The 17,799-nt window shown below is 40.2% G+C and overlaps 1 protein-coding gene across 1 annotated transcript in view; it reads left to right on the top strand.

Moving 5' to 3' along the window:
• MYOF (myoferlin) overlaps positions 1–17,799 on the top strand; it is a 171,826-nt gene that overhangs the window by 76,810 nt on the left and 77,217 nt on the right. Inside the window, exons 13-19 of the mRNA XM_061162197.1 lie at positions 1,285–1,388; positions 3,890–3,958; positions 4,051–4,094; positions 6,522–6,604; positions 9,588–9,626; positions 11,629–11,753; positions 14,499–14,615. Coding sequence (XP_061018180.1) covers positions 1,285–1,388; positions 3,890–3,958; positions 4,051–4,094; positions 6,522–6,604; positions 9,588–9,626; positions 11,629–11,753; positions 14,499–14,615 — 581 coding nt within the window. The remainder of the gene's footprint in view (positions 1–1,284; positions 1,389–3,889; positions 3,959–4,050; positions 4,095–6,521; positions 6,605–9,587; positions 9,627–11,628; positions 11,754–14,498; positions 14,616–17,799) is intronic.

Below are 17,799 nucleotides of genomic sequence, written 5' to 3'. Positions count from 1 at the left end.
AATGTTGTGTTAGTTTCTGCCGTATAACAAAGTGAATCAGTTGTCTGTATACATATACCGCTTCCTCTTTTGCCTCCCTCCCACGCCCACCCCAGCCTCTAGGTCATCGTAGAGCACTGAGCTGAGTTCCCTGTGCTATAAAGCAGCTTCCCACTAGCTATTTTACACATGGTACTGTAGGTACATCAATGCTATTCTCTGTTTGACCCACTCTCCCCTTCCTCTGCTGTGTCCACAAGTCCATTCTCTACGTCTGCATCTCTATTCCTGCCCTGCAAATAGGTTTATCCGTATCATTTTTCTAGATTCCATTTGTATGTGTTAATATATGATATTTGTTTTTCTTCTTCTGACTTACTTCACTCTGACAGACACTAGGTTCATCCACACCACTACAAATGACCCAGCTTCTTTCCTTTCTATGGCTGAGTAATATTCCATTGTATATATGTCCCACATCTTCTTTACCCATTCATCTGTCAATGGACATCTAGGTTGCTTCCATGTCCTGGCTATTGCAAATAGCGCTGCAGTGAACTTTGGGGTACATGTATCTTTTTGAATTGTGGTTTTCTTCAGGGTATATGCCCAGTAGTAGGATTGCTGGCTCTTATGGTAGTTCTGTTTTTAGTTTTATAAGCAACTTCCTTACTCTTCTCCATAGTGGCTGTATCAGTTTACATTCCCACCAACAGTGAAAGATCTGTTCACTTCTAAGTTTGTTAAAACAGAGTTCTGTTGTTTGTAGGTGATTAAACATGTTATGATTATGCCAAATTTCCTGGAGTTACTAAAAAATAGGTGAGGTCTATATGTTGACCTAAAGAACATTTTCCAAATCACAACTAGGCCTCAGTTTTTGAATAACCCTGTTTAGATGGACTTTTTTATTCTATTGTTTTCCTCAATAAGTGATTGATTCTCAACATAGTCATTTATTGATTTTTTTTCTAAGACGCTCCTGTTAAGTTTTAAATTTTGTGGGGAGAATGTGTTTTCTCTTTCTGTCAACTGAGACAAAGGATTTCTGTATACATATACCGGTGTATACATATATATACCGATGTATATATATAGATTTCTGTATACAGAAATCTGTACATAAAGGATTTCTGTATACATATACTATATACATATACAGTGCCACTGGTACTTGCCACTTTTTGGAATGATTCTTGTCGCAGTGGTTTTTCCATACAGGAGACAATTTTTAATTTTGCTGAGTGATTTCTGTTCTCTTAAGAGAATCAGATTTGATTTCTTCTGTAATATGTTCCTTTCCAGTGGATGATGCCTTCTCACAGACAGTAAAGGAAATATTTGGAGGCATAGCTGATAAGAAGAACCTAGTGGACCCTTTTGTAGAAGTTTCCTTTGCCGGAAAAAAGGTTTGTACGTGATCTCAATGTAGATGCCTCTAGAAACATGCATTTAAACCACTGTGCTTTCCTTGGAGTGGTTTCTTACTTGTTTTTTTTTTAAAGTAGCCCCTTGATGAGCTGGGTACTGTGCAGGAACACAGGTTATCAGACTCTGAACATGTCAGACATCTTAGAGGTTTATTTTGGAGTGGAAAGTATGCAGGACTCAAATTAGAAAGATTTGGTCTTTTGTAAGAGTAGTAGAAATGATTTCCCAGGTCCCAGCATTATCTTACTCTTAGGCAAAGTCCCTAGCCAGCAACAGTGATCCCTGGTCAATGTGGCAGGAGTCCCCACCCTCTGAAATCTAACGCCTGGTGATCTGAAGTGGAGCTGATGTAATAACAATAGAAAAAGTGCACAATAAATGTAATGCACTTGAATCATCCTGAAGCCACCTCCATCCCCCATCCGTGGAAAAACTGTCTTTTACAAAACTGGTCCCTGAGGCCAAACAGATTGGGGGCCACTGTGTAGAAGAGAACCTCCAGTACCCAGGTGCCCATTTCTATCATGTTTCTTACCCTCCATGTTCCAATGAGCTGAAGAAACTGGAAAGTCTGGCAGGGGAACCCATCTCAGTCCTCTGATAAGAGCTGAGGGACTCTTGGTATAAGAACACCTGTAACTATACTTTTACCTACAAAGATGGTCAAAGATTGTAGAGTGGGATTCCATAGTAGAATAATGGTGTACCACAGTCAGTTCTAGGCTTGAGGAAGTAGCATCTACTACATATTGGAACCATGTGTATGTGAAAGTGAGGTTTGGCAGCACACACACAGGGTTATGTCCCAGGAGAGTCAGTGGGAGATGGCACAAAAAGTCTCAGTTCTGGAGCTAAATGAGGCCAGATTTAAATTCAGGCTTCACCTTACTCCATAGCAAGTGAAGTCAAATTCTTTAACCTCTGGGTCTCAATTTCCTGAATTACATATGAGGATAAGGATAATCTCATAGGATTGTTGAAAGAGTTAATTAATTCAGGAAGTAAACAGCGGGAGCCTGCTAAGTATCAGATACTGTCCCTCACGTTGGAGATGAAGAAGTGAGCAGGACAATCTTTACTCTCATGGAGCTTACTGTGTGAAAGAAGGGACAACAATAAGCAAGCAAATAAAAAGTTGCATAAGTTCAGTTAGTGCTGAGTACTAAGCAGAAAATAAAGAAGGGAACAAGAAGTGATGGGTACAGGGTGTTTGGAGGGGTATCCAGTTAGTTTATCAAGTGGGATATTTTGGAGGAAGTGACATTTGAACAGAGGCCTGGAAAATGCAGAAATATTGACGGGGGGAGGGCTTCCAGGCAGAAGGAAGAGCAGATGTAAAGACCCCAGGGAGGAGATATGTTCACAGTGGATGAATGCCAACATGGCTGGGGTGGAGCAAGCGAGGGACGAAACCAAGAGATGAGCTCAGAGAGATGAGATGAGGTGAGGTGGGCAGGCAGGGCTTTATCAGGCAGAGGATGAATCAGGACTTAGTATTCTAAGTACACCTGGGAACTGACTGAAGGTGCTACATGGGGAGTGACATGAAAGTGAGGAGGCAGGAGAGGAAGTGGGGATCCAGAGGGGAACCAACCACAGGCATCTGGGCAAGATGAGATGAAAATTGGGGTGTCAGCATTTTCTGATGGATTGGATGAGGCACGTGAAGGAAAAAGAGGGGTTGTGACTGACCCTGGTTCAAACCTGAATACCCTTTCGAACAACAATGGAAAGACAGCAGCGAGTTTGGGGATCAGGGAGAAGAGCTGGTGGGCAGGATCAAAAGATAGGTTTGGACACTTCAGTGAAGAAATGCATATCAGACAGTATGTAACAAGTGTCCACCTGCCAATGCAGGAGACCTGGGTTCGATCCCTGGGTTGGGAAGATCCCCTGGAGAAGGAAACAGCAAACTACTTCGGTTTTCTTGGCTGGGAAATCCCATGGACAGAGGAGCCTGGCGGGCTACAATCCGTGGGATCGCAAAAGAGCAGGGTACCACTTAACAACTAAACAACAAGTGCTCACTAAATAGCAACTCTTGCATCATTACACTAACCCAATATTAAAATTTGGCAATTTGAAACTAGCTCTTAGTGCATAGAAGAAGCAAAGATCAATATACTAGACCCATGTCATAGTTTACCAAATTGTTATTAAGAAAACTTTAATGAGGTTACCAAGTCTATGGGCTTCCCTGATGGCTCCGCTGGTGAAGAATCTGCCTGCAATGTGCGGGACCTGGGTTCGATTCCTGGGTTGGGAAGATCCCCTAGAGAAGGGAACGGCTACCCACTTCAGTATTCTGGCCTGGAGAATTCCATTGACTCTATATTCCATGGGGTTGCAAAGAGTCAGACACAACTGAGTGACCAAGTCTATAACATAAGTATGCTAGAATCATAATCCACTATGCATATATTATAAACTTTCCAAAATTAGAAATTTGAATACCTATTCTGTTTTGATGATTTTACAGGTTTGCACAAATATAATTGAGAAAAATGCAAACCCTGAGTGGAATCAAGTCGTTAATCTTCAGATCAAGGTTTGGCTTTCTTTCCTTTTAGAAAAAAATAAGAATACCCTAGCAGTTACTGAATAAGTTGAGAAATAACTACTTTTTTTCTCTTTTGACAGTTTCCTTCAGTGTGTGAGAAAATAAAACTGACAATATATGACTGGTGAGTTAAGAAAGACTTGTGTCTAATTGCAAATTGGAGAAGTAAATATTTGGATTTGGAGAAACTTTACTTTAAGTGCTCTAACCCTTACTTTTCAGGACATTTGCTTTTCTTCCAGACAGAAGTGGTACACTGCTCCTGGAGTCAGGTGTTTTCTTTAAAAATAATAACAGTAGCTATTGCAGAAAAGCTTTGGATATCTTGGTTCAACTGCTCATGAACAAAAGGAAGGAAAAATGATCTGAATATACCCCAAGACAAGAAATTAAGACTTTAAATACTATTAGGCTGTCCAAAATAGACTCCAGAAATGCAGTAAACTATTTCAAGGGAAGAATCGACCAAAACATTCTGAGAGCTGTTCTCTGTCATTGTTAGAAAGGAATTTGGACAGAGCTTTCTATGTGATTGAATGCAAAGAAAATTTGTTGAAAGTTTCTGATAGACTTCACACTAGACCAACATCCTAGCAATGATCGGCCATAATGAGGCTATTCTTGGGTGTATTCTAGTTGGATGGGGCGTTCGGCTGGCAGCCCTTAGCTCCCCGAGAGTAGAAAAGATAAATAGCATCATCACTGGCGCTGGCATCGTCACGGCCAGCACCACCGTCATCAGTGTTTATTGTGATGTTAGCAGCTGGGTTCCGAGCACTGCTAGTGCCAGGTGCGGTTCCTCTTGCTTTCCCTACACTATTCCATTTAATCTTCAGAGGGACCTGATGGGACAGAGACTATTATTAGTTCATTTTGCAGATGAAGGCTGAGGCTCAGAGAGGTCAGGTGACTTGCCCACAGTCACTCAGAGACTCGGTTGGATTCCCAACCTGTCTGGCCGTGATTTTTCCTTTGGCTAAATGTATTTGACTTCCATGTTAGTTCCCTCTTGGAGCTATGGTAACAGGACACTTTGGGAGGAGGGGAGAAGGCTTTATTTTGTTTGGTAACCGCATCATAGTTCATTGAGGTCCATGAAGGGGCCTGAGGACAAAATGCCCCTTCTAATGAGTGTGAGCTCGTTTTAAGTCACTTGGATCCTCACTTGACACCCCAAAGGTGCTCCAGGGGCCTCCAGATCTCTCAGGAGTGTGAGTTTGGGCCCTATATAGCTCAGATGACCACTCTGGCCTGCTGATGCCACAGTGGGAGGATCGCTGGCTGAGTCATCCTAGAGTCGCCCATGGTCAGAGCAGATGTGGGTTTTCCCCTGTTCTAGTTGGCCCTCTCCAAAGCAATGGTAGATTCAGACATGCAGAGAGACCCTGTTTAACTGGGGAATCCTTGGATGATCCAGATCTTTGGTTATATACTCTGTAGGGTGTTTGCACAACTGAGGGAAAGCTAAGGATTCTTGAAATGTAGTCTAGACCCTTCTGGATGACCTGAGAAGATGCAAGCTCCACACATGTGGCTTAATACCCCCCAAATAATAATTTTTTTCCTCATGTATACTGTTGTTAATTAGTCACTTTCTGTAACCTAATTTTATTAAAGTATATAATATATATAACATAGTATTGCTATAATATATAGTAATATACTATAGTATAATCTTTCCTCAAAATACTGAGTGAAACTTTCCTCCCTCCTGTGGAGTTCTAAACTTCAGAGTGAGTGTGACACTAGATGGAATAAAGAGAAGGAATTAAACAGAAGATGTTATTAATATAAACCTTTTTGTTACACTTACTGTGTGCCCAGCCAGAGACTACTTCATGGGTTAGGCTCACGAACTCTCTAAGATCAGATAGATACACAAAGTTGTGAGCAAACTTACCCAACCACATAGATAAGATTTAGGTTATAGACAAGCAAATGAAGTCACACAGTAGATAATCAAGAAATATTTGAATTGAATTGAAAGGGAATTTTTTCCCTTATGAGGGACCCTTAGAAAAGCCCATTGTAATTTTTAAATCATCATAGTAATCAGTATGAATAGGATAAAATAAGATACAAACACTTATTCTGTGTAGTGAGATTTTTATTACCCTCATCATGTTATGTGCCTATAACTGACCCATTCACTTCATGACAACAGTATTGAGTGTGACCATAGGCAAATTCCCCAGCCTCTGTAAAAATCTGTTTCCAGCTGAAATTAGTTGTCCGGTTAGATCAGCATTTCTCAGAGGGTTGTTGGAGGACCATCTGTGTAAGAATCAGTTGGGATATATACTTGTTATAAATGCAAACTCTTGTTCTTCACCTCTGCTTTCATTGAGTCAGAAGCTTCAATAGGAAATTAGAGGTGGTGCAGGGTGGGTCCAGGGGAGCAGTGGTGGTTTCCAAATGATTTTAAAGTGCAGTGAAGCCTGAGGCACACTAGACAGGGTGATTGCTGAGATCTAGGGTCTTTTCCAGATCTATTGGTGAAACAAAAATCTGTCTTCATAGGTGGAGGTCTTAACCTGTTCTTTTAACACAGGGACCGTCTTACCAAAAATGATATCGTTGGAACAACGTATCTGCACCTCTCTAAAATCGCTGCCTCTGGTGGGGAAGTGGAAGGTGAGTCACACAGGGAGCAGGAATGAGACAGGGCGGAGAACTGTTGGAGAGGAAATGAACTGGGTAGCCACCTGGCAATAGACCTGTTTTCTTAAAAGCCAAATGTGATGAGTCTAGTGAACCATTTCAGTGATGTTTTGATGGTGACCAGCAAAATAACAGATTAGTAATTAATAATTGGGGTAACTATCAATTATTTGTGGAGAAGGAAATGGCAATCCATTCCAGTATTCTTGCCTGGAGAGTCCCCATGGACAGAGGAGCCTGGCAGGCTGCAGTCCACGGGGTCACAAAGAGTCGGACATGACTGAGTGACTAACACAAAACATTAATTACTTGAGTTTAAAATTTTTAACTTTCTTACCTCAATCCAAAAACTTTCCCAGTATGTATTTTACAGATTTTTGAGTGTCAATATAGAGAGCACCTTTTTTTTTTTTTTTCAAGTGGCATTGACACCAGTCCATCCATATATATAATAATATTCCCTTCTCTACAGACTTCCTTGGCCAGAGTGAGGTCAGATGGCATTTGAACCGTGTAATCTCCACTCTAGATATTGTGTGTTTTGTTTTCATACATTTTATGCTAACAAGCATTGATAACCAATATACTTTTCTTTTTGTTGTTTTATGTATTGAGAACTAATTGCCTATACCTGGTATTCTGGTTCTGTGCATATGTGTGAAACTGTAATAGGGAATGAAGGAATAAATTAAGATGATCAGAAAAATTTAGTGTTAACCCATTACTATCATCAGCAGCTTATTGTTCGTAACTAAAATATAATTAACAAAAATTCCTATAATTATCACTAGATTAAACGCATTGAATAAAATGAGAAAATTTGAGGCAAAATTCTGTTTTGGAAAACTTAAGATTTCTCTCATCCTCACCGTGTTTAAGAGAGGACTTTACATTCTTAGTCACTCAGTCATGTCCAACTCTTTGTGACCCCATGGACTGTAGCCCACCAGACTCCTCTGTCCATGGGGATTCTCCAGGCAAGAATATTGGAGTGGGTTGCCATGCCCTTCTCCTCCAGAGGATCGTCCTGACCTAAGGAGCGAACCCAGGTTTCCTGCATTATAGGTTTTTTAAAAAGATACTGTAAGCCAAGCAATAGGTAATATGAAGAAGAATCTGAAATATAATAGAGACTTGGTGAAAAAGATATAGATTTTCTTTCTCAAGAAGAAGAAAAAGGCATTAGAAATTCTGAGAGAAATAAAGAGTTGAACCAAGAAGATAATAGTCCAAATATAAAGTCAGGTATAGCATTATTTTAAGCAACTGGCAGAAGGTGAGACAGAGAGTCCATCTAAGCATTGTCTGCTAAGTAGCATAGGGAGCTGTGTTGCTGGACTTGTACAAAAGAAATGTAATTACAATTCTTCTTTTCTCTGCAGAGAATACTTATGTGGTTGTTATAATGTGAGCACTATTCATTGTTTCTAAAATTGTTTCTAAAATGTTTCTAAAATACAAGTAGTCAAAGCTCTAAAGAGAAGGTAAATATCACCTCTTACAATGTAAAAGTACAGAAGATAGAGCTTAGAAGTGAAAAGAAGTGGAAGGTTGGAGAGGGTGGGCATGCTATTAACTTCTTATCAAGTGAAGGATCCAGATATAAAGGCTAGATTAGACAGATGAGTGGATAAAGAAACTCTGGTGCAAATACACGATGGAATATCACTCAACCATATAAAGGAACACATTCGAGTCAGTTCTGATGAGGTGGATGAACCTAGAGCCTATTATACAGAGTAAAGTAAGTCAGAAAGAGAAAAATATCACATATTAACGCATATGTATGGAATCTAGAAAGATGGTATGGATGAACCTATGTACAGAGCAGCAGTGGAGATGTAGACATTGAGAACAGACTTGTGGACACAGTGGGAGAAAGGGAGGGAGTGATGAATTGAAAGAATGACATTGAAACATATACATTACTATATGTAAAATAGTGGAAATTTTCTGTAGATGCAGGGAGCTCAAACCTGGTACTCTGTGACAACCTAAAGGGGTGGGATGGGATTGGAGATGGGAGGGAGGTTCAGGAGGGAGGGGACATGTGTTTACTTATGGCTGATTCATGTTGATGTATGGCAGAAACTAACATGATATTGTAAAGCAATTATCCTCCAATTAAAATTTTTTTAAATGTTAGATTAAATCATTGGGTAGATAAAAACTGATTAAAGATTAGATGGAATTTATTGGTCAAAGGCAACCAACAGAGTAATTAAAATCATGCTATAAACTCTATGGGAGGAAGTGTAAAAATCACTTTAACTCATTTATCATTGGCAGGAAGTCATTAAATATCACCTAAAAATAATTATCCAAGAAATAATGGAATAAACATTTTTCTTAGTGGTATGGTGGTAATATCCAGAAGAACTACAAATGAACTGTTAAAAGCAGTGCCAGCCTGTCTCTGAGGTCTTCTTTCACTGCAGGCCCTGCAAGACAGTCTGTGATAGGGTCTCAGAGTAACAGTGAGCACTAGCCATTCCCTGCAAAGAAACAGGATAATGTATTGGCAACTATAGGCTTTTGTTTACACAGCCTTATACTAAATTAACTTAGGTTGTCTAGTCTTAGTCCTAGCTAAGTCAGAGACGAGACACATAAAAGTTTTATTAAAATTATGGAATGTTGGTAACTTCCCCAGGCCTCCTTTGATGGTGGGAAGCTGGCTCTCAGATGCTTCACTGCTTTGGGGCTGATGAGGTTGGGCTACTTCCTGTGTGGCTATGCTACCGGGTGTCACAGAGTCTTGAGCCATTTTGTATTTAACTGGTGGTGATATTTGTATAAATGACAAAACGGTCATGTGATTTGAGTCTGGATTTGGGATTTTCCTGGTGTTGCTAAACCGCTTACTTATTGTTGGATTTGATTAACTTTTTCAATGTCTCTTTTATAATGCCTGTGTTTCTCTTATTGTTTAACCAATGGTATTTTTACTACATAGATTTCTCATCCTCGGGATCTGGGGCTGCATCATATACAGGTTTATGCTTTGTAATTTTGCTATCTTCTAGATCTTTCTGTTTGTTGTTATCTTATTAAGAACTTATCAACTAATTGCTTTAGCACTTTTTTTTTAAACTTACATTTTATTGTCTTAAATATAGTTGTATTAGAGTAACAATTTTTGTATTACTGTTATATGGTTGTCCTGCAAAGCTGAGTTTAAACAAATGGGCTAACTGGGCTTTGCTACATGCCTCATGTTTTCACCTAGATATATACCATCCTGGCTTCACTGTAAATAATTGTATAACTTTTTTTTTTTTCACTTTGTACCTTAAAGGTTCATCTTCCAACTCTGGGGGATCATAGCATGTCCTTGGTTTGTACAGCATTTGCCATTCTTTGCAAGTTTGCTCAATGTGCTCACATTTGATCTTATAACCCTCTTACAGCACATGCTGTTCCCCTAATAGATGAAGACTTTGTGATTTAGAGAAATTTACCTTCTTTCAAAAAAAAAAAAAAACATGATACTCCCTGCCATTCTAACCACCCAAGGTTGTAGTGAGAGGGGGAAAAAGGGATTACATGTAAGAAAGTTGCAAATTAAGGTATTATAATCTGCCTTTATATTATTGGCACAATGCCTCATTCTTATTTGTTTTTAAAAATCCAACTTCATTATCTTATAGTCAGACTTTATATGACTATTAAGTGGTCTTTAGGTGTGTAACAAACATGGCAGATTTGATCACACTTCATTCAACCAATCAAAAAATATTTATGTGGTAGTACTCCAAGATAGAACTAGGACTAGGAGTTTAAGGATTCAGAATAAAACACACTTGATTCTTACCCACCCACCAAAGGAATTTATAGTGTAGTCACAGACATAGCAGCTTTTTAAAGTTCAAAAATTGAAATATAAAGTAATAATAGAAGTCCAAAATGCAAAAGAGCCTCAAAAAGGTGAAAAAGATTGCAAACTACAAGTGTATACAGTTTGCTCAACTGTTTATGAGTAGGTACTCTGCTCACTTACTACTTGACATTTATCCTTCTGCTTTAGTTTTAAGCATAGCGTTGGAAAGGGCCATAGAGTTGATCCGGTCAACCTCTCATCCACAGAGGAAGAATTTTGACTATATCTTGAAAGATAAAATATGACTCTTGGTCTTAACATTTCCTCTGCTCCCAATACAATCTGTCCCATTGTGTGACACTACTAATTCATAGAAAGATCATCCTTATCTTGAGTGAACCAAAGTTGCCCTCCTTGTAGCTCCCAATAGTGGTCCTTCCCCTGCTTATTGGAAGCAAGTCCATCCCTCCTCCATATGGGAGCCATTCGGATGGCTGAAGGCAGCTCTTGCATTTCCCTGTCTTCACCTGCAGTCTCTCTTTGACTCCACTATTTCTTAAATTGGCTGCAGTGCCCTTCATTGGGGAGTAGTCTTGCTGAGACCAGGTAGCAGAAATAAAAAGTATATTGGATCCTCATCAGAGGTGGAATGTCCTGAATGGAGATTTCACATTGTTTATGAATATCATATGGCCACAACTGTAGGCAGACAGTTCACTATTATATATAAACATTTTAAATGCCTTGTATTTTTAAAATCATCTGCCAGATTTATACTAACTACTTGAGACTAATGATATTTTGGAGGAACAAATAAAATTAATCTGATAAATGTCATTTAAATGACTTCCTGAAAAAATATATTCTACCCCAGTTGTCAGTGACATGCTCACTACAATTGCCAGTTATAAACTTGCAAAAAATGTGAAGATCAACTTCTTTCATTTGAATAGTATCATCTTTATGTTTACCTGAACTACCCCCTCAATGTTTTTTTATTTAGTGTTTTATAGCGATAAGATAAATGTGGCAAGTCTCACAAGCGTTTACAATTTGTACTAATACAACTAACACAAAATGGAGGAAAACTGTCTCACCCAGCTAACTAATAACTAATATTTATTTCAACAGAATGGTGTTAAAAGCCTAAAATACTAATGATGATGTTATCTCTCAGCAAATACAGGAGAAACAGAGGTGGGCTTTGTTCCAACTTTTGGACCCTGTTATCTGAACCTTTATGGAAGCCCCAGAGAGTACACGGGATTCCCAGATCCCTATGATGAGCTAAATGCTGGAAAGGTTAGTTCTTCAATTAAGGTGTGTTATTAATGAGCACTGACTCCAGATTCCTTTTTCTAATGGTTATGATTAAGTCTCATATTTAGGAGACCTCCCTACCCTCAGAGGCCCACCAGATGACAGATAAAGTGTTTTTTGTGGTTGTGTTTTGGTTTTGGTTTTATTTTCTATTTTTTGGCCTCGTGGCTTGTGGGATCTTAGTTCCCTGACTAGGGTTTGAACCCATGTCCCCTGCAGTAGAAACAAGGTGTCTTAACCACTGGACCACCAGGGAAGTCCCTGATTAAGTGTTGAAGGATGAAAGTCTCATGTTCCTCAACTCTTAGAATGCAGGGTAGGAAAAGATTCTGAGGTCATCTCACATGGCAATTGCAAATGCATATCATGGCCTCAGGAAGCATCACTAAGAACAAAGCTAGTGGAGGTGATGGAATTCCAGTTGAGCTATTTCAAATCCTAAAAGATGATGCTGTGAAAGTGCTGCACTCAATATGTCAGCTAATTTGGAAAACTCAGCAGTGGCCACAGGTCTGGAAAAGGTCCGTTTTCATTCCAATCCTAAAGAAAGGCAATGCCAAAGAATGCTCAAACTACTGCACAACTGCACTCATCTTGCACACTAGCAAAGTAATGCTCAAGATTCTCCAAGCCAGGCTTCAGCAATACGTGAACTGTGGACTTCCAGATGTTCAAGCTGGTTTTAGAAAAGGCAGAGGAACCAGAGATCAAATTGCCAACATCCGCTGGATCATCGAAAAAGCAAGAGAGTTCCAGAAAAACATCTATTTCTGCTTTATTGACTACGCCAAAGCCTTCGACTGTGTGGATCACAATAAACTGTGGAAAATTCTGAAAGAGATGGGAATACCAGGCCACCTGACCTGCCTCTTGAGAAACCTGTATGCAGGTCAGGAAGCAACAGTTAGAACTGGACATGAAACAACAGACTGGTTCCAAATAGGAAAAGGAGTACATCAAGGCTGTATATTGTCACCCTGCTTATTTAATTTATATGCAGAGTACATCATGAGAAACACTGGGTTGGAAGAAGCACAAGCTGGAATCAAGATTGCCGGGAGAAATATCAATAACCTCAGATATGCAGATGACACCACCCTTATGGCAGAAAGTGAAGAAGAACTAAAGAGCCTCTTGATGAAAGAGGAGAGTGAAAAAGTTGGCTTATAGCTCAACATTCAGAAAACAAAGATCATGACATCTGGTCCTATCACTTCATGGCAAATAGATAGGGAAACAATGGAAACAGTGACAGATTTTATTTTCTTGAGCTCCAAAATCACTGATATGGTGACTGCAGCCACGAAATTAAAAGATGCTTACTCTTTGGAAGGAAAGTTATGGCCAACCTAGACAGCATATTAAAAAGCAGAGACATTGCTTTGTCAACAAAGGTCTATCTAGTCAAGGCTATGGTTTTTCCTGTAGTCATGTATGGATGTGAGAGTTGGACTATAAACAAAGTTGAGCGCAGAAGACTTGATGCTTCTGAACTGTGGTATTGGAGAAGACTCTTGAGAGTCCCTTGGACTGCAAGGAGATGCAACCAGTCCATCCTAAAGGAGATCAGTCCTAGGTGTTCTTTGGGAGGACTGATGCTGAAGCTGAAACTCCAATACTTTGGCCACCTGATGCGAAGAGCTGACTCATTTGCAAAGACCCTGCTGCTGGGAAAGATCGAAGGCAGGAGGAGAAGGGGATGACAGAGGATGAGATGGTTGGATGGCATCACACACTCAATGCACATGGGTTTGAGTAAACTCTGGGAGTTGGTGATGGACAGGGAGACCTGACGTGCTGCCATGCATGGGGGTCGCAAAGAGTCCGACACGACTGAGCAACTGAACTGAGCATGGCCATTCCCCCTTCCTAGACTTAGGGCAGATGTCAGTAATCAATGTTGGCTCTTTCCAAAAAGCAAATGTGCTATCTCAGAATTCTGTCAAATGCCGTATTATAGGAGTTTGCTGAAAGATTGAAAGTGACATGCTTGATGTTGCTATTCCTGATGTGATCCAACCTCTTAATTTTCTAGATGAAGACATGGAGGCCCAGAAGTGGGAGGTGGTCTTTCCACCACATTAGAAGCCCAAGTACTGTCTTTCAGTTAGCTCCCAAAGCCCAAGAAGGGAACTAGGGTAGAGAGAAAGCCCTGGGGCAATGAAGGTGGGGGTGGAGGGCTGGCAGTGGAGGTGGAAGCCTTCCCTTCCTCTCCAGAGGGTTCTGCTGCTAACACTGCTGAGTATATTGGGAGGAGTATCCGCAATTCATCCTCACACTCCACCACACCCAGAACATCTTCCTCTTTTATTTCCTGGCTCCTCTGAGACTTGCCCTGACTGCCAACATGGCTGCCTCCCTATTCTGAGGAAAGGAGCCAAGTTAATGCAGACAAATGCAGACCTGAAGTAGAGTGAGGGAGATTTCAAGCCCCTTCCACTCCCACCTCAGCTCCTGGGAACCTCTTCCAGATCTAAGCATGGCTTGAAAGCCTCTGACCCCAGCCACAGCTAAAATCCCTTTTAGCCCTGACTACCCTGGCTCTCTTTGGGGTCCTTCCTGAAGTCATTGGTTCTTCTCTCAGATAACAAAGACCAGCTGAGAGAGTTACTGACTGGTTCATTTTGGGAAGGAGAAATTTGAAGTTGTAGCTAGTTTAGCCCACTAGAGAGAGCTTTTGACTGTTGTTCATGCCTGGAAAAATAATCTTGCACTGTTGCCTTTCAGGGGGAAGGAGTTGCCTACAGAGGCAGAATCTTGGTTGAATTAAGCACTTTACTTGAAAAGACACCGCCAGATAAAAAGCTTGAGTCCATTTCGAATGATGACCTGCTGGTTGTTGAGGTAAATGTTGATGCGTGTATAGCATGTGGTATGGAAAGGATTTTGTAGAGAGTGGGTGGTGGAGGGCTAGTGTTGGCCTGCCTGAGTCAGCGGGTCTGAAGGGGGCGTCCAGGGACTGGAGGGTCAGCTGTGGCAGAGGTGGAGAGAGGGGAGTCATAGCAAGGGCCCCTCAATCCCCTCTTGGTTTGTCTATCACAGCCTATGGGGGTGATGAGGCTTGCTTTATCTTCGAAATGTTAATACCCTGCTGAAAGCTGGCAAGAGCAGTGATACCCACCCCCCTAGTAAATTTCCTAGTAAATTCAGTAGTGTAGTTAATTCAAGGCAATAAATACAAAAGAAGAACATTCTCATCATGAAACAATTAAATGGTCAATTTTTCCTTGTAAACTAATTGACATGTGCAGTACAGATTTGTTAACATGTGTGATGGATAGCGCAATGTTAAATTAACCCTGTCTCTGCTACTCACTGAATTGTTTCTAGTACACTCTATACCATTATGACTGTTGCTGTTTTGTTTTGGTTTTGATAAATCATGGTAGTCTACATTTTTGGTTTTGGCCTGTTTGCTAATTGGGCTTGGGTGTGTCATGGGGATGTGGCCACAAGAGCCATTCCAGATGGTATGGCAGCCATTAAAAGTCACTTCCATCTTCAGAAGTAACTGCCATATCTCAGGCTTCCCAGCATGTGAGGGCATATTTATATCAATGCCCACATTACAGTAGGCATTGAGCCCCCAATCCTTCTCAAAGACAGGAAGTCTTCCAAGCTCACCTTTTCAGCTATTTATTTTCCCTTTTTTCTTAAAAAATTTTTTTTTATTGAAGTATGTTTGATTTACAATGCTGTGTTAGTTTCAGGTGTCTAGCACAGGGATTCAGTTATATATATTCTTTTTTCAGGTTCTTTTCCCCTATAGATTATTATAAAAATACTGAGTATAGTTCCCTGTGCTATATAGTAGGCCCTTGTTTTTTTAATATTTATTTCAGTCGCTGTGCTGGGTCTTAGTTGCAGCATGCGGGCTCTTTTAGTTATGGTATGTGGGATCTTTATCTGCAATATGTGGGATCTAGTTCCCTGGCCAAGGGTGTAACCAAGTCCCGTAAATTAGGAGTGCAGAGTCTTAGCAACTGGACCACTAGGGAAGTACCCAGTCCTTATTTCTTTTTCTTTTTATAAATCAGCTCCTTCCCCATATGGAGACACTTGTGCATAACGTCCATGATTCATAAGAGAGAGAGCCACAGATGTGATTTTTTTCCTAGTAAATTCAGTAGTGTAGTTAATTCAAGGCAATAAATACAAAAGAAGAACATTCTCATCATGAAACAATTAAATGGTCAATTTTTCCTTGTAAACTAATTGACATGTGCAGTACAGATTTGTTAACATGTGTGATGGATAGCGCAATGTTAAATCAACCCTGTCTCTGCTACTCACTGAATTGTTTCTAGTACACTCGATACCATTATGACTGTTGCTGTTTTGTTTTGGTTTTGATAAATCATGGTAGTCTACATTTTTGGTTTTGAACTCTAAAAAAATTATCTAACATATAACATTATGGAAGTTTAAGATGTACAGTGTGCTGATTTGATGCATTTAGTGACACCTGTGAAGCCCATACATTCAGTATGAATACCACCTTACTGTTAGCTAACACTTCTCTCATGTCATAGAACTATCATATTTTGTGGTGAGAACATTTAAGATCTAGTCTGTTAGCAACTTTGAAGTATATAATGTAGTATTACTGACTGTGATTACAATGCTGTGCATTAGATCTCCAGAACTTACTCATCTTCTAAATGCAGCTCTGTACCCTTTGACCAACATCTCCTCAATTCTGCCAGCCCCTAGTAATGACCATTCTACTCTCTGCTTCTATGAGTTCAGCATTTTTAGATTCTACATATACATGATGCCACACAGAATTGGTCTTTCTCAGTCTGACTTATCTCACTTAGCATAATGCCCTCAAGGTTCATCCATGTTGTTAGGCAAATAGAGAATTTTCTTCCTTCTTGTGCCTGAGTAATACTCTATTATATATGTGTGTGTACATGTGAAAGTGAAAGTGAAGTCGCTCAGTCACGTCTGACTCTTTGCGACCCCCATGGACTGTAGCCTACCAGGCTCCTCTGCCCATGGGATTTTCCAGGCAAGAGTACTGGAGTGGGTTGCCATTTTATGCCATCTTTTCTCCAACTATTTCTAAGAATTGTGGGTTGGTCCTTACATGTTCTAGAAATCTGAATTGTTTCTCAGAGCAGCCAGCTCATTGATGCCCCACCCCTGGCTCAGGCCTATCTCTGCTGGGTTCCACCACCAGCCACCCTGATGGCTCAGATGGTAAAGGATCTGCCTCTATTGCAGGAGACCCGGGTTTAATTAAATAATAATTTAACTATTATTAAATAAATAATAAGGGACTAACACTTAACACACATACCACCCCATCCAACCCCCTCCACAGCTCACAAAATTTTTTATAAATTTTTATAAATTGATATTTATTTATATTTTATATAAATAAAAAATAAATAAAATATTATATAAATGTAATAAAAATAAAAATGAACTATATGAGCCAAAATCCCCAAAATATTTAGAACTCCCAAATTATGGGATTTTGATTTATGCCCAGTCACCTGAGTTTTTGTTTTTGCTTTTTTTAGATTTTTATCTATTTATTTATTTTTGGTTATATCTCGAGGAATGCAGGATCTTAGTTCCCTGATCAGGGATTAAACCTGGGTCCCCTGCAGTGAAAGTGCAGAGTCTTAACCACTGGACTGCCAGGGAAGTCCCCCAAAGCCCAACAACATTAAAAAGCAGGAGAGGAGCTGAGATTCCAAGGATACACTCACTCTTCAAGCTGCCAGGAGTCCAGAGAATGAGATGAGCAGATCTGTGCAGTTGCTGGGAGGACCCTTTCATGAGAGTGGTCAACCTGGAATGTAATCATGACCTTTGTCCCACTTAAAAAGATCCTGTGATTCATTTACAAGTCATGAAACTTTCTGGTAGAGTTGAAGAGGCTTCAACAAAAGGGCAACTTGGTCCCTGTGAAATAAGCGTTAGTCACTCAGTGGTCGGAGAAGGCAATGGCACCCCACTCCAGTACTGTTGCCTGGAAAATCCCATGGATGGAGGAGCCTAGTGGGCTAGAGTC

The sequence above is a fragment of the Dama dama genome, chromosome 15 (genome assembly GCF_033118175.1).
Source record: "Dama dama isolate Ldn47 chromosome 15, ASM3311817v1, whole genome shotgun sequence".
In the NCBI taxonomy this organism is placed as follows: Eukaryota; Metazoa; Chordata; class Mammalia; order Artiodactyla; family Cervidae; genus Dama; species Dama dama.
The sequence above is the reverse complement of the archived record's forward strand: the minus strand, read 5'-3'. Positions and strand labels throughout refer to the sequence as shown.